The 26,221-nt window shown below is 41.2% G+C and overlaps 1 protein-coding gene across 18 annotated transcripts in view; it reads right to left on the reverse strand.

The window, feature by feature from the left end:
- The window catches only part of ABLIM1 (actin binding LIM protein 1), a 187,605-nt gene that overhangs the window by 93,577 nt on the left and 67,807 nt on the right, over nucleotides 1-26,221 (reverse strand). For 17 of the 18 annotated variants that reach the window (XM_038140682.1, XM_038140698.1, XM_038140694.1 and 14 more), the window contains exon 2: nucleotides 3,819-3,953. In XM_038140682.1, coding sequence (XP_037996610.1) covers nucleotides 3,819-3,953 — 135 coding nt within the window. Of the gene's footprint in view, nucleotides 1-3,818; nucleotides 3,954-19,913; nucleotides 20,364-26,221 lie in introns of those variants that run through there. The other variant, XM_038140697.1, reaches the window with a different exon arrangement.

Below are 26,221 nucleotides of genomic sequence, written 5' to 3' on the forward strand. Positions count from 1 at the left end.
AAAATCTCTGCTCATGCACATTGTAATTTAGGGCCTGATCCCACACACAGTTACATATGGAACAGCATTGCAGTGAGTAGTCTTGGTTATTCCAGAAAAGTTATTCATGTACACAGATGCTTATAAGAAAAACTTCTACTTCTTCATAAGCCACTTATTAATTCTTGTTAATGTAATGTTTATTTGAGACAAACCCAATGATGTCTCCAGCTCAACCTCCTCATCTAACCTTCCCTCCTCTCAGCCTGCTGCTTCCATTGCCTTGTAAAGAGTAACAATTTGGTATGGTAAGAGTGATGTACTCCTGCTAAAACAGACCTTAAAGCTTATTTATTACACCAGGAGGTAATGCAGAATCCTATTATATTTGCATTTGTAACACAAACCAGTGTTATTCCTTGGCAAGGTAAGGGACTTTGTCATGAAACAGCCAAAGACAACTGCTCTGAATGGTGTTCCTGGAACTGCACTCCTAAATGTCTCTTATCCCTCCTCTGTCCATCATTCCTGGTTAACTCCAGCTCTCAGTCAGCTGCTGCCTGCCTGAAATTCTTTGGCTATCAGGAGGATGGCAGAGCTCACCTTCCTGGGGACAGCCACACCATTTTCAGCTTTTTTGTTTTCCCATCAGCTCTTGTCAGGAGCCACAAATAGAAGGGGCCCTGGTGGGCAGATAGGACACACCAGCTGGAGACACAGGGCTCTCCAAGGCACAGTCCCAGCCAGCTCCATCTTATCATGGGGGCACGGGAACACGTCAGTCAGTGGAGGTTTTACTGGTCCTCTTTGGCAGGAAGCAGTTCCTCTGTTCTTAGAAAGATTCCAGAGATGGACAGAGCACCGAGCTCCTGGGGAGGGCGGTTGTCTGCTCACATTACGTGACGCTTGAGCATGTCCTGAGCTGGCTGGTGCACATGGAGACATAAGTCACAGTGCTCCTGCAGTGCCACAGCCACCACTGACACGCATGCCAAGCAGTCATGGAGTGCCTAAGAGCCTCTGACACAACCTAGGGAAGCAGGACTACAAGCATATCCAATACACTTAACAGTATGATGTAAAAACAAAGTTGAGAGTGTGGATGGCAATAATAAAAAGGAATCTCATACTGAGCAAAGAACAGCATCACACAAACTCTGTGACTCGTGTGACAGCCTTATCAAGAGACGGATTTTTCCCACATATTCGAAGTCTGTGGGTAAAAGTTTAAACACTTTCAGCAGGTATGAAAACAGACAAGTGTGAGCTTGTTCAAGTCTTTCATGCTCTAGATGGGAGTTGCAGACCCAAGAGCAAAGTTTAGTATACAAAAAAGAAAAAGATAACCAAGCCACCTGTAGATGCAGCTGATACATCATGGTCCCAGTATCTGTTGGTTTTGCTGCCTAACAACATACTTAATAAACTGAGGGGGGTCTAACTCCACCTCCTGTAGAGCTGCAGTCATGTCATATTAAAAACCCATCAGACTAAGAGAGGAAAAAACCCCACTTACTTGAACAGCTGTGTCCCACTTGTATAAACCATATGGTCAGACAACATGCAATGTGAGTAAATAACTATGTGGCTTAAACAAAAACTGCACTCACTTAAATAACAATAAACAAGATCTGCAGCTCAGGTAAAACATTCAAAACAGGATTTGGAGCAACCTCCCATACACAGCCCTTTCCTTTCTCCCTGTGAAGACAAATGAACTCAAAAAAGATAACACTGGGACAACAAACCCAACTAATAAGGCACAGACTGAATGAACAGCATGAGAAAAGTCTCTAACATTCAGCTCTGGCCCTTCTCAGTTCAAACTGGATCTACCTGTCTCAATTTCCTTAACAAGCTAATGGTACAAATCAGAGTTTCATTTCCCCCAGCAAGAATTATTTCTATAGCTCTCCCATCTCTAGTGTTCTTCATGCAAGCACTCATAAGGTCAATATTATTACAGAATCTTAAACTGTCATCATAAACAGAAGCTACAATAAGTTTAGACATTCCTCTAGGGAAGGAAAGAACAAAACCAGAAAAGCACACTAGTAAATCCAGTCTTGCAACAGAGTAGTCAAAGCACAAAAGCAGCTTATGAGTAAGTCACTAAAACACAAGTGAAAGAAGAAAGTAGACCTCACCCCTCCTAAAAAAGGCAAGATTAATGTGGTGAATTCATCAGGACAACAACTCCAAAGCCCTGCTCCATCTGCCCCCTCCTTTATCAGGAGGTCCTAAGGACACTGTTTGCTGTCTGGCCTGAATTACCATTCTCCTTTGTGACTCAAAGGGTCTCAGGTGGCCTGATGCTGAAAATACCCTAATCCAGTATCTTCTGTAAATTGAGACCACTACTCACTATGGACAGGAACAGGAAAATAAACAAATAGTTGCTGTTTTTGAACTGCTCAGGGATAATATGGCATCAAGTACTGCTTGAAATACAGCAGCTGTAATAGAGAAAGAGAGATATGCATTTCCCCAAGCATTCCAGACACAGGGCAGACAGAGCTCCATGGTGCCCTCTAGGATGGGCTGATGCCACTCCAGATTGGCACAGAAGAAATATGTCAATATCTAGGTGAAAGGAAAGCATTTTTTTAGTTATCTTGCTGTACTTAAGAAATTCTGTTTGTGACCTGTGGTTTTTAGTTAGGTTCTAGACACTGATTTTTCAGCATACAAATAACTCAAGTGACCTTTAAAAAAAACCTTTAGTAACATAGGAAAACAACTCTTTCTATTTTCTGCTATATTCCATATATTCAGGAAGCGGAAGAACAGAGCAACCACACAACTATTCCACCCACATTTGGAACATGAAAAATATAACTGCAACTCAGGAACTGGGCTGGAGACACTTTTCTAAGTCTGAATCTGCAGTATACATGCTGGATATGGACTTTCAGAAAAGATAACTTGGCTTTAACAGAAGTGAAAAACTACATGGTAGTGATTCTGCTGCTGTGTTTTAGTTGCCCAGTCACTCTGATTTATTCCAGCCCCTTTCTCCATGTTTGCCACCAGCTCTGCCATGTTCACCTGGAGCCTGAATCCCTTTCTGTGCTGAATCTATCCTGTGCTGAGCTGGGTCTGACTGTGGCAGACAGTGATTGCACACAGACCTGGGCATTTCTCCGTATTCTCACCTTTCATCCTATGTTTTGTGGTTACTCAATTCAGCCAACTCTGCATTGCTGTTCATTAAACAGAAACTCTGTGAAGGAGCCAGGGTTGCCTCCTGCTCCGTGGCACCCATCTTCAAAGGCAATGAATTCACAAAGCATAGTTTTACAATTATTTAACGCTTCATTAAACCTCTGTTTTGTAAAAAAACACAGTGAGTCTTTGTTGTGGTCACAGAGGGCTCAGTGGTATGAGCTGGAGCTGCCAAGAGCCCCTCAGGTCCTCCTTCTGTGGAATGGGCAACACTATCCCCATTCCCAAGGCAGCTCCATGGCACAAAGCCTTAGAACACCTTTGCAGAACCTTTCTGGTGGGTTTTTTGAAAGCAAGTACTTTCAGCAGTCAATTGAGTACAAAGGACCTTAATTTTCATAACTATTCCTAATGAAAAACAGTCATTGCTATCAAGAGTTTTAAAAAAAATTCCAGACCCTTGAAAAAGCACTTAGACCAAAAACTACATAAAGATAGAATTTTCCTAAGTATCACCACCTTTCTCTACCCTTCCCACCTTCAAATCCTTCAGATACTGAGCAAAGAGAATATTTTTAACGGGTTGATGGCAGGAAGCACATCCTCCCATCAGTGGTCCAAGGCACATTTGCAGAAGTAGAGTCATTTCTAACAGATGAATATCCAGGTTTTACCTTTGCAGGTGAAGCATTTGATGTGGAAGTGTCTGGCTTGAACTCGGAGCACTTCACCTTTACAAGGCTCCCCACACTTGTGGCAGTGGATGACTGGCTTCTCAGAGGGGTGGTGGGGCTCCTGAGGATGGGCCACTGTAAAGCAAACAAACAAAAAATATTTCAACCCAAACAAAAAGAGTATTTCCTCCTATACAAAACTCTGTGTTCTCACACACTTCACATCACGATACAAATGTATCTGGCCACATTTTCTGCTCATCTAAAAAGTTACCACCATTTTATTTAAATATAGCCTTTTCATAAACCAGTAGCTTAAGACATTCACATCAGCTGCTACTTCTTTCCATTAAGGCTGCTACAGAAAGATGAGCAACAACTCCCTCCACAGTGTCAGTGCCACGAAGTGTTTCAGAATGCCTGCCATTTTCTTTCCAAGAACATGAGTGTGTGCAAATCACTGGATGAGCACACAAGGAAAGTACAAACTAATTTAATCCAAGAAAGTATATAACCCCAGCAAAAAAGGATGAAAGGAAAGCAATTCCAAATCAAGTTCTGGGAAACCAGATGAACCAGATAGACTGTATACAAATGACTACACTAAAAATAAACTACAAACATCTCCTTTTTGCTACAGCAGACACCTAATGCAGGGAAAGCACTCCTGAAGAGAAAAGAAGCCAATATTATTTGTCTCTACTCCCATCAATTCTAGCAGAAATTACTCTCTGCATGCAAATTAGAGATACTATGAATAGGCAGAAACTACCCACATATTTGCAATATTGTCAGGGAGACACAATTCCAGGCAGTGGTAATCACCTAACCATCAGGAGCAGAGCTTGGATAGGAACAGGAAAAGTTTGCGGATTTCATTGTTGTAATAAAAGTTTAATTGCTCCATATTTGGCTTCTGTAAAACATGTTTAACTTTCTCTTCAGATGTGGCAGCTTGGGGCCCTAACAGAAGTGCACGGGTGTAAGCTGGAGCAAGATTTAATCTCAACTGAACTGTTTGAAGTGGAAAGTATTACCCAGAATGTTCCCAAACAAACCTATGTTCCTTCAATTCTCCCTCCTACATCCCATTCTAGCAGTAGGAAGCCTTTCTCCTTGTAATATTGTTCTCAAACTAGTGGTGCTCATCAGAACATTTCAGAGAAAACATACCTCTACCCACGCCTCTGTCTTTATACCACTCCTGTCCTACTTTTCCTGGCCTGCAAAGGACTGAGTGCTGATACATCACTCTCACTGTCACTGGAAAACATCTTCAGAATTTTCTCGAGATCTTTTCCTTCCCTGATCAGTTCCTGGCATCACCCCAGCCAGGACTATGCTGTTTTTCAGGTTACTGCTTACGCAGCAATATAACAGATACCTTGCTCATATTTACTGCACCAGATTCCTCCCCTTCTTCAGTAGATTTCTGGGGGAAAATCTCATCACTCCATGAACTCCTTTTATATTACTCTCCTTTATAAATGCCTTACTGAAGAAATGCTGCTATCATTTTGCATTACATAAATACAACATAAATAATAAAAAAGCTGCATATGTGATTAGGGGAGTAATAGCATCAAGAATAGAGAATAAAAAATATTCTAAGCAATTTCTAAGTCCAGAAAAATTAATATGGTAACTGTATGCTCTTCTTCTTATCACCACTCACATCTCCAACTCCAAACTTCAAAGAAAATGGCTGAATTCTTCTACTCAAGCTCAAAGTTTTTAATACCTCTTTTTCTGGTAGCTTCCCTTAAACCATTCCCCCTGAGCAGTTATTCAGCCCATCCTGGTGAACAGCATTCAGCTGGTGATGCCAACCAGTATTTCAATTAGCAGCTCCAGTGAAGTAAAAGCTCACTGAATGCCTTACCTTGAGTGAACCTCATCTAACAGTCTGCAGTGCAATACTGTTTCTGGAGTGGAAGTTATTATTCTTACAAACAAAACTATTCACTGGCAACCAAGGAAATATATAGGAAAGAAGGAAAGAAAGAAGGAAAGGAAGAAAGAATAAAAGAGAAACACAGAGAAGACTCTTAACTAATTAAATTATTATGAGAAAATTCCCCGTCAGACCCAGACAGCCCAAGATGGGCCTGATGAAAGCTGAAGTTAACAGTGTGGACTTTTAAAGTTGCTCACAAGAGGAAATGGATAAAGAATTTGGGAAAATGCTCCCTAAGGTTTATATGGTGCAATGTGAAATCTGTACCTGCAACATTCTGCTTATTCCACCTCACATGTGTAGGACACTCTGACATTCTGCACACCAGGTTCCAGGTCTTCTGGTATTGATCTGAAACACAAGCCTCTGCTCTTCACAGGAGAGTAAATAACTATTCTCAAGGCTGCTCCAATGATGCAGCTTCTTTCCAGTTCTGCCTTTAAAGCCATTTAAATGAATACAAATACTGTTAGTTGCTATTTCCAGACTGATCTCTTAAGTGAAGCTAATTATGGTGCTTGTCTTACTGGCCTCCATTTAGCATTGTAGGTCAAAATTGAATAATTGACTTTCACCCTCCTGTAAGGAATTGCTTGTAAGCTTTTTCCTTTGGATGCATGCAATACACACAAGGCTGTTCAGTGGCAGATTTGACCTCTCATAGTTACCAGTGAGGATAGAATAGGGAATTAAAGAAAAAAATAAAAATAAATACCTTTACAAACAGCTTATTGGTATGTTTCTGACTGAAGTCCAGCCAGCTCACTGGACATGTCAGTTTTAAGCTGCTCTGGGTCTGAAAAGGTCAGAGTCAGGAGCTGGGTTCATCTCCTTGCAGGGATTTCACACCTTGAGAGTCCATATTTCAGGCTCTGCCTGCACCAACCTTTCCCACCACAACTACAGGATATCTTCTCAGGCATCACAGACTGCTCATGTTGTAATCAGGCAACTCTAGATCATGTCTAAGACAATTACAACAGACAGTATAATCAGTGACAGGACATGAATTTAGAATCTGGATAACCCAGATTCCAGCCCCTGCTCCACAACAGGTATCTGGGCTCTTTGGATGATATCCCCTCACCTTAAAGAAATAAAGCCACACACTTAAGTTCAGCTAAGTCACTGAGCCTGGGACCTACCAGGCTGAATGTTTTAGTTTCTCTGTGTCTTCAGTGTCTGGGAGTGTAAACCAGGTGCAGCAGCACTGTTAACCTCAGCCTCCTGTGAGAGTAAATCCCATGACAAGGTTCCCAGGGATGGAAAGAGTCACACAAGCACCTAAGACAGCCAGTCACCTTCTTGCCTCAGTCCCAGGGCTCACAATTGTCTTCACAGCACCAAGTGCTCACCCAGAGCACGGGTGTGGAACACAAACACAGGTGAAGCATTTGGCAGCTCCAGTTTAAGGATGTGAACTGACACCCATCTGCACACAAAGCCTGTCACATCCTGGCTCAGCACAACCAGCACGACAAGGTGCATGGGTGCTTTTCTGTGAGACTGCTGGGCACTGCCTGAAGACTTCTTTTTTTTTTTTTCTAATTAATGAATAAAATCTCTGGTCAGAGATACACAACTAAGAACTTTTCAAGACAAGCAAGGTTGAGACTTCCACTCAAGACCAGCTTAAATAAATAATCAATGAATAATTAATGCTTTCTTAAACTCATTTAGGCTTCAAATAAGACAAATCAATGTCCCATTAAATATCCAATTTACCCAGAGTAACACATACACTGACTGGGACAACTGGGAAGTCTGGATTACATAATTTAACTCAGGGCGAAATAAAAAGAACAGAAAAGAATCAATAGCACCTTCAGCTGTGAGGAAAACAGTCTTTGTCACTGGAGTGTTGCTTTGTGCTGACACCACTCTGCAGACATATCACCATTATTTTTGTCATTCCTTATGTTCCCTTGTGAATCAAGCAATGTTGATTTTATTATGTTTTGCAACTGCACTATATGGATGTAAATTCAAAGCAACTCCAACAGCTTGAGAGTACTTGTTACTGCATTTTATCTAAACTTCTCAAAATAACCCCAGACCTGCAAAGAAATAATTAAAAACAAAAGGATACAGAAAAGACCACAACCCAATGTTCATATGAGAAAGCAAAGGCATTTTCTGAGCAAAATTAAAGACTTAATTTGCTGTGCAAAGTTGAAAACTGTTCTGTTGTAATGTTTACAGCAGATCATTGTCTGAGGGTTTAAAAACAATTATATTTTGTTGCATCAGCTAGAAATTAGACCTCAGTATTTGTAACAAACCTTTCTGAAATGGAAATTACAGCAACTAGCTGAGGAGTAAGCACTTGAATAAAGAAATAAAGAAAACAATGAAAATAAATACTGCAGCCTTCTTTATTGATGATTCTCTCCCTGAACACAGAACTGTTAGGAAATCAAAGGCACAAGTGAAGGGATTCTTAGCTGCAGATTCTTGCTGGCAAGACTCCATGTATCTGATGCAAGCCAGGAAGTACCTTGGCTTTTAACTGGAAGTCAGAAAAGCTTCTGGGAAACACCTTGCTATGGGAATGCTGCAAGGTGGAGTCACACCAAAATATTTTTAGTTCAGTTCTACTCTAAACTGCAATAAAAAAAAGAGCTTCCTCTGAATTTAAAGAAGATGGTATGGGCTACTGCTCTTTTTAAAAGTGAATTTTTATATTTTTTCCATTTGCATGCATACCTCCACAAATAAACCTGAAGCTATGCTCAGTCAACTCTACCCATGTTGTAGAATGTGTAATGTCAAGCTTTATGCCAGGATACAGAATCTCTGTGACTTGTAGCTCCACAACCTCTGGGCTCTGTTGCACAGCACAGAGAACAGGCTGTGCTCACTGCAGCACGGGCAAGGGGATTCTCAGAATGTCACAGGTTTTTCATTTATATCTTAGGAGTGACCTGACACAGGCAGCATGTTCTCTGAAATGCTGATTTTCAGCTACTGTGTTTTCTTGGCTGAAGACTGAACTATTAAGGAGAAAAAATAAAGCACAGATGTAATGGTGTGAAACTACTCCAAGTTCTTTGCTAGCCTGTTTTAAAATTTCTTCACTCCTTTCTGCTTTTAGCAATAAAAGTAAAGGACTGTGCTTGAGATTGCCACAGCAGTAAATGCAACCAAAGCTTTCTACAGACAACTCTCTCTCTGCCCTCCATCTCTGTATTACCTGGCATGGCTTTGGAGACTATTGTCACAGCACATGTCACAGTTGAGATGGCCACAATACACAGTGTCACCATATGATTTCAGAAAGCTTCAACCTTTACAGAACAACACCACTGCAGAAGGCTTCGAGCATTGGCCCTTCTGGTTCTTTAGCCCAACCTTTTATCCCCTCATGTTCCTGCATTGCCCCTGTGTGCCCTCTGCTCCCTTTGGTGGTTGGTCAGTGCCCCTGGGCACTCCATGGCTCATTGCTGTCACTGCTGGTCACTGCTTCTCACAGCTGAGCCACTGGGGATGGGGCTCGGCCCAGCCCCACTCCCAATCACCACAAAGTGTGTGCCCACAGGCTCTAATTCCTTATACTAATTTACAGGATTTGCAGTTCAAAACGTGAAGGTTTAAAGCCAAAATTCCCTCACTGTTTGATGCTGCCAAGCAGCTCCAACTGTTGATGCAGCTGGGCAGCCCCTTGCTTGGGACAGGACAGAGGGAGGCAGGTGGGCACTGTGCACAGGATGACAAGCTGGCAAAAAATATTTTCTGAGCTGAAAGATGCTGGGGACGCCAGAGAATCAAGTTCAAGAATGGAATCTGCCTTACCACTTCTCCTCCATGCTCTATTGTAAAGAGAGAAGTAATTTTCTCCCACCTTTTGTGTTTCTTTCAGAGATAAGAGCCTGTAACCCCTGGTTTGTAAAGCCTGTCTGTCTATAGCCCATACAGTCTCCAAGGAATTCCTCTTTTGTAAAAGCCCAGCACAATGGAGACTGAGGAGGTACTGAAATACCTATTTAAAAGAAGGGGTGAAGATGCAGTGTCATTTTGCTTATCTGCAGACTCAGTTCTTGAATCTCCAATCTGTAAGAATCCTATCAGGTAAGGTGACCAAGCAGCGACTGAGAGGGAAATCAAACCTCCCAGCTGCCAGGGACTGATAAAGATATTACTGCAGTCATTAGCCACAGGTATCTGACAGGGATCTTCAGGAATTCCAGGAAATCCTGGAAGGAGGCACTCCCATGAAGAGATACCAGCGAGCTGCTTGCCTACACATGTATGAGAAAGCCTAAGGGAAAATCCTAGACTGTAGCTAGCTCACACTACTGCCATTCAAATCAGATCTGAAGAAGCATTATAAAGCTCTTTCTTCCTGCAGATTTATCTGTATCACTCCTACAGTGTGCCAATTTGTCTCAAAAATATTTGTGCTGTCTATAGATATCCAGAGTACCTATTTTTAAAACAAGGCAGGGGAAAAAAAAAATCTTAAACTTGGTAGCTTTTTGCCACAGTTTTGAAATGTTTTCTCACATTTTCCATAAAAGTATTATGCTTTTCCCCTTACAATTCATCTGCTGCTGAAAACAGCAGATGCAAAAGGGACCCTGGCAGGGCAGCAGCTCCTTTGGCAGAAGTCAGTGCCCTGTGGTGGTGAGGTGTGGCACTCACACCCACGTGAGAGCACAGTGGGCTGACCACTGCACCCAGAGACAGCACATGGGGCTCCCAACACCCCATTTTACCTCACACTCCATTTTTTGGGGTGTTGGTGGGATGGGGAGTGCAGTTCAGCAAGTAGGGCAGCCCAGGGAAGAAGGATTAGGAGAGAAAGTCTTGTAAAGAGGGACAGCACAGCCCAAGCCTGCTCTGGTTTAGATCCAGAAGGAATCACTGCCAATCCCCAGCCCTCTGTCTCTGCTCTGACTCTCTACTTGTTTAAAAAAGACCTAAGAAAAACTGATATTTTTCTTATACATCCAATTCAATTCTGATCACAACCAGTGCTTCTCAGCCTCAGTTCTTCAGCTACAAAGTACACCAGAGCTATCTATCCTCAAAATAGCATCTCATGGCCACACGAGGGGCTGATTACAAGACAGTAATGAACAGACTGGCATCCATCCCCTCCACCCCATCCTCCACATCTCTTGGCAGCTTCTGCAGCAACTAAAAGATTTTCACAAAATGCTAAGCAGAAGACATGGCACATATCCAGTCTACAAACCAGGTGCATTGCTTCCTTCAAAAATGGATTTTTTTTAAAAGGAAAAATAACCTATAAAGACATTTACAAGTTTAACTAGATACATTAGAGTGCTAAGTTAAAATAGCTCCTAAAAAATAAATTGAGAAAATTTTGTAAGCCAAGATATCAAACTTATTGCATGAAAACAGGATGTAAAAGGCTGCAATACCAGGAACCAAAATTTTTAAATAGGAGATGAAACATACATTATTTTTGGGTAAGGAAAGCAGTATTTAAATACTTTCATATTTTTAGGTATACATAACCCATGGATAGAGCTAATGCAGCTAAAAGAATGAAATACAAAGATTTAGAGATATAAGTGCCAGGCAATAACCCAAAATATTAACAACTGTAACTTGAAATCAATGAGAGACAACTCCTAGGTTATTTACAAATGAAAATAAAAAGCTTTGTGCCATACACCCAAATGTGTAAAAAGGTGAGTAAATAATGACCTTTAAAAATACAGCACGGAAAAAAAATCACAATTATTTCAAAGTTTCAGAACACAAGTGCAACCATGCTTATTTTCTCTCTGTTTTTCCTGCTGTTTCCTATCCTCCTCCCATGCCTCTTTTTCTAGCTCAAGCTTTGATACTGCAATTAATTCCCCACAGAACAGCATACAAGATCAGGGCCTGAGGCCCCAGCCTTATAAAGATTTATGCATATGAACGGTTCAGTATTAAGTGAAATATTTAACACCAGCACCTGCTTGATCCTGTCTGAAAAAAGATCACATTCTACAATATAGACAAAATAAAACAATGTAACTGTGATGGTTCTGTGACTAGAAGAAACGTGTTTGGTGGATCCAGTTTTCCAAGCCTTTGATAGTGATTGAGAGATAAAGAAAATTAGGATGTGTTTATGTAGGGGTTCTATCCTTATCTGGACACTCAGGGGATTTCACCACAGATTCTGACAGTCTATAGATTTAGCGTATATTTTTCAGAGTTTCTCAGTGACAAAGCATGAATGTGGCCCTTTTGGCTGAAAAGGAACCTCGGGATATACCACTCTTGCTCTGGAGCCACCAGGAGCCTGAGAGCTGTCTCAGTTTGCCGGCAGAAACTGAGAACACTTCAGTGCTAACTCAGCTCTGCAGTCCAGTGAAACTGCAGCAGCTCCACTGATGCTCTTCTCACCATGGAAGCATCCAAGCCTCTACAGAAGAGTTTGTCATTCTCTAAAACAGCAGCAAGGAGGAACTCCTGCCATGTCTGTCCACACATGTTTGCCTTGGATCACTTGGCAGGTGAACAAAAGCACATTCTAGAGCATCATCTATACTTAGCAGGAACAAAAGGACCTGACAAAATTATTACACTTATATTTGCTTAAGAAAAATTATAATCCTTTCAAAGAAGAGTCAAGAACAGCTTCTTAACTGAACATGGTCAGGTGTTGTTTGAAGCTCGAAGACAAAAAGCAATAGAGAGTTTTAGGACTATTTTCAGTAATGAAAAGGCACTAACCTTACAATGAAGTATGTATCAAACTAAGACACGCTGAGAAACAGATGATGATCAAACAAATGTTGACTGAGCCAAGCCAGTCTTTGAATCAAAACCTGCATTCCTGCATTACTCAACATGATTGTTAACAGATGGATTGCTGATTAGTGGTTAGCAAGCCAAAGGGGAGAGGCACAAAGTGAATTTATTCTGCCATGTTTCTACATTGTACTGAGTAATTTTTCACAAGACAGGTCACCATAAGAATTGGGTGATAAAGAGACAGTGAATCCAGACTCTCTTATGTGATGTTCTGGGAATGCCCGTCTTCATCTTCATCATATCCACAAAGGTTCTCTGCACTTTGTTCCACAGCCAACTTACTGAGGGTCAATATTTCAAGATAATCAACTCACCCTTTGAAACTCCTTGCTGAAGGGCTGGAAGATCATGCTAAACATTTGCTTCTCACACCCAACATCTCCAAGTCTCTAACATGTAGTAACTGTTTATAAGCCTTGTAAGTGGCAAAAAATAATTGAGTTATGCCTTCAACACATCTGACATAGACAAGAGGCTCATTCACTATTTCAAAAGAGTGATTTTTTTTTCTAACATAGGACAGAGGTAATTAGAAATTTAAGAGCTCCTCAGCCTACTCTGAGCAACCATCTCATACACATCACTTGATGTCTCTATCTTTAAAAAATACACAATAGTCTGAGGTGGAAAGGACCCACAAGGATCATCAAGACCAGTATCAAAACCTTACTCACAACAATGAATACACAGAAGTGTCAAATTATTCAGTGCAAATCCTGAAGGATCCTCAAGGCTATATGAAAGCAAGTTGCTGAAGTTAGCAGAAAAAACAATTGCTTTTTCCAGACAGCATGGAAATTCTGGCTTACTGATGAGTGGTGGTTTCCCATAATAGCACTCAAATGTCTATCAGGCCTCTCAGCTACCCAAACAGCATCCCACGTGGGGATTCTGGTGACGAATTCATCACAGTTCCCCTATGCATCCTTTTTAGAGGCTGCATGAGCATTCCATGCAGTAAAATGAATTAAATTTCCTTCTGAAGTAAGGAAAATATAAAAATGCTAATGCTAATCAATATAAAAATGCTAATTTTAATATTCAGTTCTCCCACTGTTCACCTTGAGATTATCTGAGGAGGAACACTGACCTACATCAGCCAGTGCTCTCCCAGATGCCTTCAAAACAGAATCTGTGGTAAAATCTCCTCTCAGTTACCACCAGGAATCTCCCTAAGGGTTTTTTCACAAGACCCTTGCAGAGACCTGTCCTCAGCCAACCCCTTTAAACCACAGAAGCCCTGTGCCCCGTGCTAAGAAACCCTCCTTCAATCAAGGGCCTTGTGAATGCCCATCATTCAGTACCACCCTCACTTCTGGCATCTCTGAGGAGTGAGCTACACAGCCTCAAACTAAAACTAGACACCACAGAAATGAGCAACATAAATCTTCCCTGGGCTCCTGACACCCAGGATAGTCTGCCATGTACAGAGCTGATAAACCAGGCATTTCAGGAGCCCTGCCCTGTGCTTATTAGCCCATGTTGGAACCCAGACCTTAAAAACATTGCAGCACAGAAGTCAGTTTCTGAGATATATTATTTCAACAACAAATAATTGTGCTCCTAAAGACCATCAGGTGTTAACATTAGATGGTAAATGGACTATGACAGGGAAAGCACGGATCAATACAGTACCCCTGAACACAACCTGCTCCTCTGGCTAGCACCTCCACTGCTGGATAGCAAATAGACACCCTCAAATCCATCAAATCCTGTTTTGAGGTGCCTTTGGAGAAAAGAAAATACAAATGCAACTGCTTCCTTGAACAAACAAGTAAATTATTGACTCTTGTTTGATCCAGCAGTAATAAAAAATAACACTCAATGTTCTGCAAGGCTTCATTTTTATTTGGATCACTTCTTTAATTGGATATAATTTTGAGATTCGGCTTCTGAACCAGATCCTGAACTGAAACAGAGTTGCACAATACTGCCATGTAGATTATACTGATGTGTGATGCTGAAGTGGTACTAACAGCAGTGGGAATTAGGGAGTTACCCACCCTTTTGAGAGTGTTTATAGAACCTTGCCTATTATTCTCTTGTATAGCATAAGAGCAACAACATTTCACTTCTGAACAGCTGGTATTAATTATAGATCATGTACACAATTGATTGACACAAGGCTTCTATCATTTCTGGGTTTGTATCACTTTATGATCAGCGCATATAAGATCCAGAATTATTTCTCTAGTTGTCTCTTACAACACAAAATGACCACCATGAATAAAATACATGATTTCTTTTCAAAAACGTCACGCAGCCTCTAAAAATTGGGTCCAACTTTGGGACAATACTGAAGCACTTAGCTTTAATTCCCAGTGATTCAATTAGACTCAACAAGACACTCTGCTGAACAGAACAGGCTTAAGACAATACCTAAGTGTTCTCCTTAGACAGATCCCTAGTGAGCCTGAAAGTTATCCAGGCTCAACGAAGGCAAGGATTAATTATTCTTCTGGGGATACTGACTGTCCTCTAGGTGGAAAACCAACTTTGTTATAAATAATCCTTTTTAAATTAGTTATGGATTGCCTCCAGAACAAAAAAAAAAATTCCTTTCCTGTTTCCTGGCTTCTCCCACCCAAAGGGCACAAGACATTTTGATTAGTGGAACTTGGTCTTTTCCCCTGGTATCCATTAATTTTTCTACAAAAATAATTGACTCTTCCACAGCAGCAGGCCAAATTATGATCCTAACTTGTAAATTCTTTCCTACCAAGATTCCTACCTCTCCTTTGGAAAAACATTTTTCTGCCCTAGCTTAATGTATTTTTAAACAATTTTACTATACCAAGACTCTATCTACAGAAGTGTTTCCTTTTGTATTCTCATCCAAGGAAAGCAACCGTGTCACTTTTTATTCCACTCAGTTGTATTCACCATAACCAGCAGGTCTTTGGGAGAGATGGTGCCGTAGGAAGTGGCCAAGGATGGGACTGTGCTGGTCACTGTTGGTCCAGCCAGTTCAGCAAATGTCAAAACTGACCCACTGCACATCAAAACAGAACCGGGGGAGCACAGAGAACCTCTGCAAAAACACAGACACACCCACGGGCAGCAAACACTGACAGGACAAACAGCAGGAGACACCAGAGCATTTCACTGTGCCCTGGCACAGACTGCCCAGGAGCTGTGGAGTGTCCCTCACTGGAGTTATTCCAGAACCATCCGGGCACAATCCTGTGCCCTGTGCTCAAGGATCATCCTGCTTGAGCAGGGAGGATGGACCAGAGGAGCCACTCCCAACCTGACCCACTCTGGGATTCTGTGAGCTACAGGAGACAAATCCAGGACAGAGAAGACACCAAAGCACGGGGAAGAGAGAAACAAAAATGATGCCAGGGCAGGAGAAATGCTGAGGCAAAGCAGATGCTCCAAGCAGGGGCAAAGAGTCTTGGGAGGAGGTACAACTCCAAAAGGACTGCAGCCAGCAGAGGAGCTCACGTGGAAATAACTGAGTAAGGAAAAAGGAGCACACAGTGAAAGGAGCAGCAATGGCCTGGTACCAGTGTCCTGCCCCACCCACGCCTCACCAGAGGAACTGAGGATAATGAGTGACATGGACTGGAAACCAGAGTGTCCAGAGAGAACAGGAGGTGTGTGTCTCTGAGCATGCTTGCTTTTATCTTCAAAACCATAATCAGCAATTAGAACTGTGTTAATTGTGAGAAAATGAAATTGATTGAACATCCCCTTTTCCAAACTGGGATTTTTTGGCTCACTGTTTCAGTTGGAGGAAGAGCTGCCTCTACCACCACCTGAACCTATGTATGAACTCTGTGCTCTCAAATTTAATGAGTAAACCCCCTAAGCCCTCCCCTCCAGTGAGATCAATAGCAAAAGTTCTCCCATTTCTCAGTATAAAATATCTGCCATTGTATCTTCAGAGAACTGGCTCCAACACACAGCTGGGATGCAAGGAATGTATGGAATTCCACTACTGGGAAACATGGGAAGTGGTCAGGCATGGCAGGACTGCATACTGTGCTTGCCCAACTCTTTGGATATGAGTGTTTGTACCCTCATACAAACAGTGAAATAAGTGCTATTAAAAAAAAAAAAAAAAAAACAAAACAAAAAAATCTCTAGTAAACATACAGTGCCTGAGCTGGCATCTCCTTGGTTATTTTTGTTTCTCTCACCATCAGTGCTGCACACCAGAACTGTAATTTGAAACCTAATATTAAAAATAAATTTAGAAAGAGAAAGTACAGAAAAGCAATGCCATAAATGTGCCAATAGAAACGTAACTCCTTTACAATTGCACTGCCTTTTAAAAGTAATAAGATGTTTACAAGATAATCACATAGCACTGGATACTCCTTATGGTTTTTTGTACAAGTAGGAGTAGTGAAATCCCAACAGTAAGATTGCCTTGTCACAGCTGTGAAGCAAGTTAAAAGAAACTCTCTGCTCCAAAGACCTCAAATTCAAATAATCAAGGCAGACAAGAAGAATGTTCTTATCCTCATTTTACAGATTAACACAAGGAGAGATCAAATTACCTCCCCAAGGTCACCTTAAGAGTCTCTAACACAAAACTGCTCTATTGTTTAGTACTTTAACTACAAGTGTATTTTTTCATCATCTACTATTATGCATATTTATAGAATGGCTCTGTGGTTTGTACAAGGCAGCACAGGCCCTTAATAAAAAAAAAAAAAAAAAAAAAAACCAAACCCAAATGCCCAACCCCAAAAGCAAACTGCCAAGCAGAACCAAATTTGAAACTAAGTAAACTGAAGCAAAAAGAAAATTAACTTCCCAATCCTCCCCCTGCCAATGTGTGATTGCATCATCTTGTCATGTGCTCCAAAAGCAACAAACTTGGAGACTTTCCCAGGTCACCTGGGGTTAAAAAGTTCCAAAGCCATGAGTTCAAATCAAGACTATATTTCATCAACGACCATGACACTGAGACAGTGTTAGGGCCCAAATCCCATTACTCAACATTCTCCCGATTAGCACAGGGAAGAAATGTTGAGACTGCAAATACACAGAGCACTGGAGAGACGAAGTACCCAAGAGACAACATATTTAAATCAGCAGACAGGTAACATTGCATACTCTTCAAGGAAAGTCCCATCTAAAGCAGTTATATTACAACTAAAGAGAAAGACTAAAAGCTCCTTTGGGGGCTCACAGCTCTTGGGATTGGCAAATGGAAGAGAAGTAGGCTGGAGCAAGCATACAACCAGTCCTCTTGGTCAAAACCTGAAGGGTTATCGTGCTTTACCAAAAGTATGGAGAAAAAACAACAGAGAACAAAATCCCTCTGCAAGACTGAACCATGGCCCAAGCACTACAGGAAATATGGTGGCATTTTGGTGACCTGCACCTTCTGTGGGGCTACCTGGGAAAGCCAGGACCAGTGAGCACCTACAGAGGAGCTGTGAGAACATGGAAACATGATCAAGCTCACTGCAACTTGGTACCCAGTAGGTGCCAGCACCTTCCCTTCAGCAGAATGAGTACATGAAGAACAGAAATCATAAAGCATCTGTGCCCTCTTCTTTAATAAAAAAATCAACCCCTCGTATTTCCTCCTTTAACCTTCCAAGCATGCAGAAGCATGGCATGAACAGCAACTAATCCACTTCCATAGGTTTGCCCATGGATGATCCTGCCCAAGATTTCATCAGGTACAAAGCTGATTACCAATATGCTTTCACAGACAAGCACTTGAATGCCAGGGCTGCCTTCTCATCAGCTGCTCAAGAAATCAAGATTTAGGGCTAAATCCTCAGTTTATGTGAACGAATGGGGAACTAACTAATGCATGAACTAACTAATGAAACTACAACACTTGTACCACACAGAAGCCTGGCTAGCAGGCTCCCAGCCCACACACTGACCTCAACATAGAAGCAGCAGGAATGCAGATTATTCCACATGGGCTTTAAATTGCCAGAGAGAATTAATAACCAGACAAACATATGCACATGTATATTTTCTTTCTGTTAAAGGATAAGAGAGAAAGTTGCCCTTGGATGCAGCACAGTGATAATAATTTAGCTGAGTAACTAGGTAATAAGGGCTCATAATTGGAAATAGATAAGTACACAGAGAGATGAAAATGTGGTATCAGTCAGACATAACTTAGGAAGCGCCCTTTGGTGTCAGCAGAAAACACCCTGGCCTCAGGAATTTTTTTGTGTATGAACTAACCAGGCAGACACTGAAATCATTCTACAGTATGAGCATAATGAAGCATGCTAATTTGCTAAAAACTGTTACCAACCACTTTTCAACTCAGTGAATTGGAGTTGTATTTTTCTAGCTGAAACCAGCCCCTCCAGTGCCTGCTTAACATGTCTGTGAAATGACACTGGACTGAACTGCATTTTCAGCCTGCTCAAAGCACAGCTCCAGCAGTGGCTGGAAGGGAGGGTACAGCTGCATTGTACTGACTGCATTTTGCAAGAGTATCACTGTAGAGAGTGACATTTAGAGCAATAAATCCTGACCTTCTGACTAAAGCAGAGGAGAAAATAAAAAGAAAAAACAACCAAAGCAAAAACTGAAAGAAACAAACAAAGCAACCAAAAACCCCACCAACAAACAGGAAAAGGAAAATTGAGGCTGAAACAAAAGAGTTAAAGAAATTGATGGGGAAATTATTTGAAAGTAATAACATATAAAATCCTCAGAAGAACACAGACTCTCCTCTTCACAGAAGAGACTGAGTCTGAATCTGTCTGTGATAATGTAATGCCCCCAAACCACATCCACCACACTCAAATACAACTCATGATCTATCTTGCATCTTCATAATACAATAAACGACACAGACCAGTATTACTGCAAGGAAACACCCCACAACCATTTCTAAAAATTTTAAACTAGCAAATTCTTCTGTAGCAGGCTCAAAATGTTATTTATAGGTAACTGATATCCAATTTACTGCTGCAAAATTCAAGCATTTTGCAAAATCCCATTTATCCATCAAAAATTAAAACATACCCTCTCAAGTCCAGATTTCAATATATCAATGCTTATCTTTAAAATTTTAAACTAGCTGCTGCAGTGGTCAAAGCTACTTGAACTGTAGTAAATACAGGTAAAAAACTGTCAACTAGGGTTAAATCACAGAAAAAACAAACAAACGTGCACACAGAAGGGACCCCGCTGGGCAGACACACTAAATTAGATGTGTTCCAGATTCCACCCTTATTAAAGCAGGTACAATGATAATCAATGCAACCCACTGCAGGACTTCACACACCATTTTTATAGAAAGGAAAACAACAACTGCCAATCACAGCATGCTCATCTTAAATGTGAGGGTTTAAACCTCAGGTGACTGTGGCTGGCACATTAGGTTTCAGCTCCAGTCTATCAATAAACATAATTACCTTTTTCTTTCACCATGGCAAACAATTTTTCTTCTTAGTGGAAGCAGCAAGAATTAGCTGAAGTAATTTAAACACAATCTCTTTTCCAGCAGTGTTTGGCTGAGATGGATTTTAAAAAAAATTAAAAAAGAAAAAAAAGAAAAGAAAGAAAAAAAATGCAGCTTATTCCAGATAATAATCTTTCCTACAAGGTCTGATCAGGTCCGATTGCTCATCAGGGTCTCTTTCCTTCTGGTTTCTCTGATCTTTTCGCACCGTGGTGCTTTGCTGTGGCTAGTGGCAGCTCATCCCTGCCCTGTGCTGGGAGCTCCAGCTGCCGGGGGAGCCAGGCTGGGTTCCAGCGCCCCTGCTCTCCAGCCTGCACCACCTTGCACTCATTCATCCCTGCCCCTGCCCTCCCAGCCCGGCTCCCACCACCGGCGAGAGGCTGCTGGGAGATGAGAGGAGAGCAGGGGAGCTGTTCCAATGCACACACAAAGCTCAAGTGGTATTTATGAGCTTTCTGTTATTTTATTTACTCAGACTGAGCCAGGATCAAGAGGGGAAACAAAGATGAGCACAGGCGAGCGCTGAGGCAGGCTGCAGCACAGTGGCTTTTCCAGGGTGAGCAGTTTATCCACTCCTGGATTTAGCTTTAAAGCAATTATTAGACCACAAAACATGCTAATAAATGGTCTCTCAATGCCTGCTGACTGTAGAACAGATTAGAGTAACATACAGCCTGTGTAAAATGGGAATACCTATCCTCTACTTCAAACAACAATAAAAGTAATAAAAATGGGAACTGTCACTGCCCAGCGAGCACCTGGGTTGTGAAGCCAGAAAGTGCTATACAAATGTTTGCTGTGGGTCAAAGTGCTGTATACTGGAATACCAAATAATTGGAAACAATAACTCTTCCTGAGAAGAGTTATTCCTGAGTTATTCCTTTACAGATGATAGCCACAGGTACTCATGGAACTGAGAAGACAGAAGGGTATTGAAACAGCATCACTGAGACAGGAATTTCACTGCCCAAGACATCCCCAACTAGACAAGGCACCTGTGTAGAATCTGGGCCTCAAACTGACCTCCCAATTTATGGTTTTCCAGGCACTAAACTCTACTGAGAAAGGACTGGTCAGTAAACTGATGGTGAAAAACAAACAAACCAAGCCTTTAGAATATTGTCAAGTCTCATCATCATATACCAAGGTTCTGCTTTCTATTAGAAGATGCAGGTCAGAGTCGGGGGAAACAAAGCTTTTCTTTTACAAGCAGAGTTTTATTCACAGGTATGAAGAAAAGATTGGAAATATGACTAATCAAAATCCTGAATACCCCTTAAAAGCCACTTCTATTTTTTAAATACATATATATACTGTCAGCATCAAGATTTTGGAGAGCCTCTATCACTACTACTATTACTTAGTTCCTCATTTTATCTAGCTACCAGTGATTTCCCCAAAATAAACCTATGGCATTCATGCCTTTGCCTAGAGAGTAAATTTTATATTTGTGATTTAAAGGCAGAGAAAATAGCAAATAGAAATGAACTGACTTGTCAAAGACAGAGGTGATCTCAGTAGCAAAGAACTGGGTCAAATATAAAGATATATTCTGGGCTAAATTATGGACAAGATTCATGGAGCAAAAGCTTCAACCTGACCACAGCTCAGTGCAAAATGTGCTTTATGTTCCATGATAGAAGTGAAATTACATTCACACTGCACCCTACATTACACTGCTCACACCTCCACAAGGGAATTCCTTCTCCATGCTACTCTATGTAGGGAGAGAGATATTAATGTAAAGAAACAAGCTGTAGGCATCAGCCAGACAGAGCAGCAGATGGCTGATACCTGCTGGAAAAAAAATCACACCACGCACACAGCGTTAAAAATATTTGCAGTAAATAAATTCTAGATGTTTTGTATAAATGCCACCCAGAACAAAGGAAGTGAATTAAACAAGCCAGTCTGCCTCACCCAGAAGGTATCTCTTATTCAGTGACATTCTTTAATAAATAAATCTGAGAGAGAGAGAGAGAGAGAGAGAGAGAGCGAGAGAGCCAGAGATACAGGCACATGCATGGAAAAAAAATAGTTATTCTATTCTAACAAATCTAGGCTGGCTTTCTATTGTTAGCAGTCCAATGTGTAAGAGCAGCACAGCACAGGCAGTCTGACATTCTTGCTTCTATGACTCAGTGTGTTACTATTAATAGCACTTGAGGCTCAAGTGGGGAGCTGGGCTGAACCCCACCAACATGGAGGCTTAAGCCACTATGTCACATTTCTGACACATCAGAGATGTCAGGGTGTAACTCAACCTGGCCGTGTTCTTTTTCAGGCTGTATTTTGTAAACAGTTTGGGGACAGCCTCCTAAAGGGGCACATCTGACCTTCATTCATAAATATTTGATTTGATGTGCAGAGCGCAGCCTATGGACACACACCCATGTGTGTTAACCCCTTCCTGGGATCCTCAGACACCCTCAAAAGGCTTGCAGGGATGATCATTCTTTTTTTTTTTTTTGTTCCAGCAAGCTGCTGACACAGAAGCTGCTTGTTGGCATGCGGACTTTCTGTTCTCTGAGTACATTCCTCCATTTTTCACATGTGCTAGAGATTAGCACTGCTGTGTCTCACATCGCTCAGCCACGAGGGCTGCAGTGGTAGACTACAGCAGCATGCACATAAAATGCAATTTTAAAAATACAAGCTGCAATAAATTATGCTAGAGTAAAACATAATCTTCTCCAGAATAAAGACATACAAAGAGCAGACATTAGTATTGTAAATAAAATCTCTTTACACCAGGATGTTTTTTTGGTTTTAATCTCATTGTTCTAAGTCAAGGCTAAAATTTTGACCTTGCTGTACAACTCAGAATTGACTCAGATATCCTAAACCAGAAATAAAAAAGGAGTAGATAGCATTCTAGCAACAATCCCTTGGCACTTATTGTTATTTAGGAGTACTCATTTTAAAGGAAAGCAAAATAACTCTTTTTCTTTAAATACCTTTAGCGCTGTACAAACTAAATAAAGTCTTCCTTGAACACAGTGTGGGTGGAAGAGTCCCAAAGAGTACACTACAGCTAAACAACATGCTCATGTTGCTGTTATTTTCTGGTGAAAAATATCTTGTGCATTCAGCAAGAGGCATGACAGTGATACTGAGATCACTCCACAAGGGGAAAGAGTAAAACCAGTTAGTTTTGCTATTTCTTGTACCTTGATAATATTGAAAAAGTATAAGTAAGATACTATGAAGTTTAGCTATGATATAAGGTTTGTTATTCTCATTTGAAAAGCTGGTGTTCATATTTTTATCTTGCTCTCATTCTTCACAGATGAGATCATGGCTGAGAAGTATCAGCATACAGTTTTTGTACAATTTCTTCAAAACTGAACTGATCTCTCTTGTTCATAAAGAAATGAGGGAAAAAGGCAGGTAGAAAACAGAAAAAGAAAGGGGAGAAGTTGTTCCACTAAATAATATCCAGGAAAATACCATCTGTTCAGTGTCTTGCTTCCAGCAAAGAGCCTGGAACAAAGTTTTGACAAAAAAGGCTGCCCCAGGCTTCCACACCTTAACCACTGCCCAGCCTAGGTCAATTGAGAGCCATCACCTCTGTGAAGTCTCAATTAGAGCATTTTGCCAAATGCTCCCTTCTCCAGGAAGGAAATGCCACTCTCTCGTGACCTGCTCTGTTATCCTGACTAACCCATGCCTGCTCAGACAAAAACCAATCATGTCAATTTGGGATTTCTTCCAAAAGCCCTGTGACCCAGCAGTGCCCAGCTTGCCCTAACAGGCAAGCCTACACTTCCCAGCTTCAGGATTCTCAAAAGCTATATATTAACTATTTCCTGGCTTCTGTTTCTCCTGACCTTACCCTCCTCCAGCAACCTGGTGTCTCTCCCTCAGCCACTCAGACAGCTGGCTCATCTTCCATCTCCTGGAATCAGCTCCAGCAGCAGAGCTCCTGAAGGGCTGCAGCTGACTGGGAAAGCCAAAGGTGCTGGTGGAGTTTTTCAGGTTCACCAGAACCAGTGAGCAGAATTCAGGCTGCACCTGACAGAACTGATCCTCACACCAGGTGCACCCCAAGTCTTCCAAGCCTGCAAGCATTGTTATTCTGAGAGTCATCCTTGAGCCTTTCCAACCCTGCACACAGCTATTGCTCTATAACTTCATCCTGCAACTTGTGCAATGGTCTGAGGCTGCCAGGCTGTCCTCACCACACTGTCCTGTGGGAACCAGCAGGAATTAAGGAGCTGTGAAGGCCCCCCAGATTGACCTCCCCACCACAGACCCTCTGGGCTGCCTTACACAAGTTTTAAACTGTCCAGAGAAGCATACACAGAGCACCAGGGAGGAACTTGGTTCTTTCTCAGCACGTACTGTGCTCCTGCCATCCTACACCTTGAGATCACAGTGTTCCTATTGATAATATTGATCTTCAAGCAAATAATGCCTGAGGTTGAATGCAAATAATGCATCCTAACCTCTTCCTTTCTGCTGAGCTGGGCTCTGCCCTGTACCTGTGTCATGCCACTTTCAACACGATCAGTCTGAAATATTGCTGTTTGAAATCACGTGCCATCTTTCCTTCAGAGTAAACAAATTGAAATTTAGGAAATACATCAATCACTTGATTCAGTAAAAGGCATAGTGTAATCATTCTCATCTGCCAGGATTTGGGGGGTTTAGTGCTTTTTTTAGAAACAGAATAATTTCATATTCTTTCAAGTCAGACTCCTCGGGAATAAAACATTTGTGAGGTTTTAATCTATTAATATATCTAGATCTCTTAAAGCAAAATCTGATTTTCTGAGATTCTTGACAGCAGGACTTTCTTAGTACACTATTACTCAGTAGGACAGTAATACTCTGTGAAATAAAGTCTAATCTGCTGCAAACAAAATAAGAAACAAGTACACTTGGCTTTGTTCTAAATATTAAGAAGCTTAACACACACACTTATGTAAAAAAAGCACCTGAAACCATCAGATTATCTTAAGAAACAGATGAGAAAAGATGGTTACATTATACTTCTTTGCCAGTATACATAATATAATATACTCCAAAAATATACAAGCTCACTAATGGGAAAATCTTCTGGTTGCAGGTATATACAAACATTTATCTCTGAACATATATATTTACGTTATTGATGTGACAACTGGCTTCCAAACAGCTTATGCTATTGCTAATCCTTAGAAAGGAGATCATGCTTTTTTCACACCTGTGTGACCTTCACAGCATGCACCCATAGTTGGAACTAAATTGAGATGTGGTACAACAATATGAGTACAGACAGTGCTTTAAACTTTGTATTTTTTTAAACTACCATATAAAATCATCACTCTTCACCTGCTATAAACTGAATTTATTGAGCTAATTCATGAACACAACCAATACTGTTGCTGATAAAAACATAATAACCACTGACAGTCACCACAGTAAATGCTGAAAATTGCACGAAGGCAGGAATCCCCACCAGGAAAGCACACATGCAAGTGTCATCCTTTACTGTGCATGCCTAAGGTTAAGAAGATTTGATATTGAAAATCCACTTCAGAATTGGATTAACTGTGCAGAATAAACCCCACAGCCTGTCTTGGGAGTTTTTGGCTCAGTGAAATCAGCAGGAATGCTGTAAAGACTCTCTGGTCTAAAGAACTTCTCCCTGAGAGGTCCATGCAACACCAGATTGAAGCAGCTTCCTGCCAATCTGTTAATTTGCAGAGTAAAGCAACAAGTTCTTTGTTTTGCCGTGCTGAGAGTCTCTCCACTAAGCACCAACCTTTACTGTGTGCCTCAACAATACAACATCCAGCAAAACATTCCACAAGTCCATGGTGCCTGGGGATGAAGCAACCCACCATGTGGGCGTTGGACACAAACCACCCTTAGATCAAGCTGGACTATTTAATTGTCACTGTGCCAAATGGCAAATTCCTCCTCTTGTGATTCCACGCTAAACTATAAATAGGACTCTCGAAAGAGGCACCTCAATCTGTCCTGCAAATGTATCTCTCCCAACAAGTATCTGCCACTCCAGTGTCCTATCAAATGAACCACAGAGGACCTCAAAGAAAGCTGAAAAGATGCTTTATACAATTTGGCTATGTAGTGTAATATTAATATATTCAAACAAGATTTTACAGCAAATAAATTTTTATCACCTTACTCCAGCTTCCGGAATTTTTCTATTTGTGGTTGTGATTTTATCTGCTAGCTAGGGAGGTCACTTGTTTCAGCATGAACATACTGAACATACATATTTTACATATTTCAATCTTTCTCTTTAATTAT

Source organism: Motacilla alba, chromosome 6 (genome assembly GCF_015832195.1).
Source record: "Motacilla alba alba isolate MOTALB_02 chromosome 6, Motacilla_alba_V1.0_pri, whole genome shotgun sequence".
NCBI classification, from domain to species: Eukaryota; Metazoa; Chordata; class Aves; order Passeriformes; family Motacillidae; genus Motacilla; species Motacilla alba.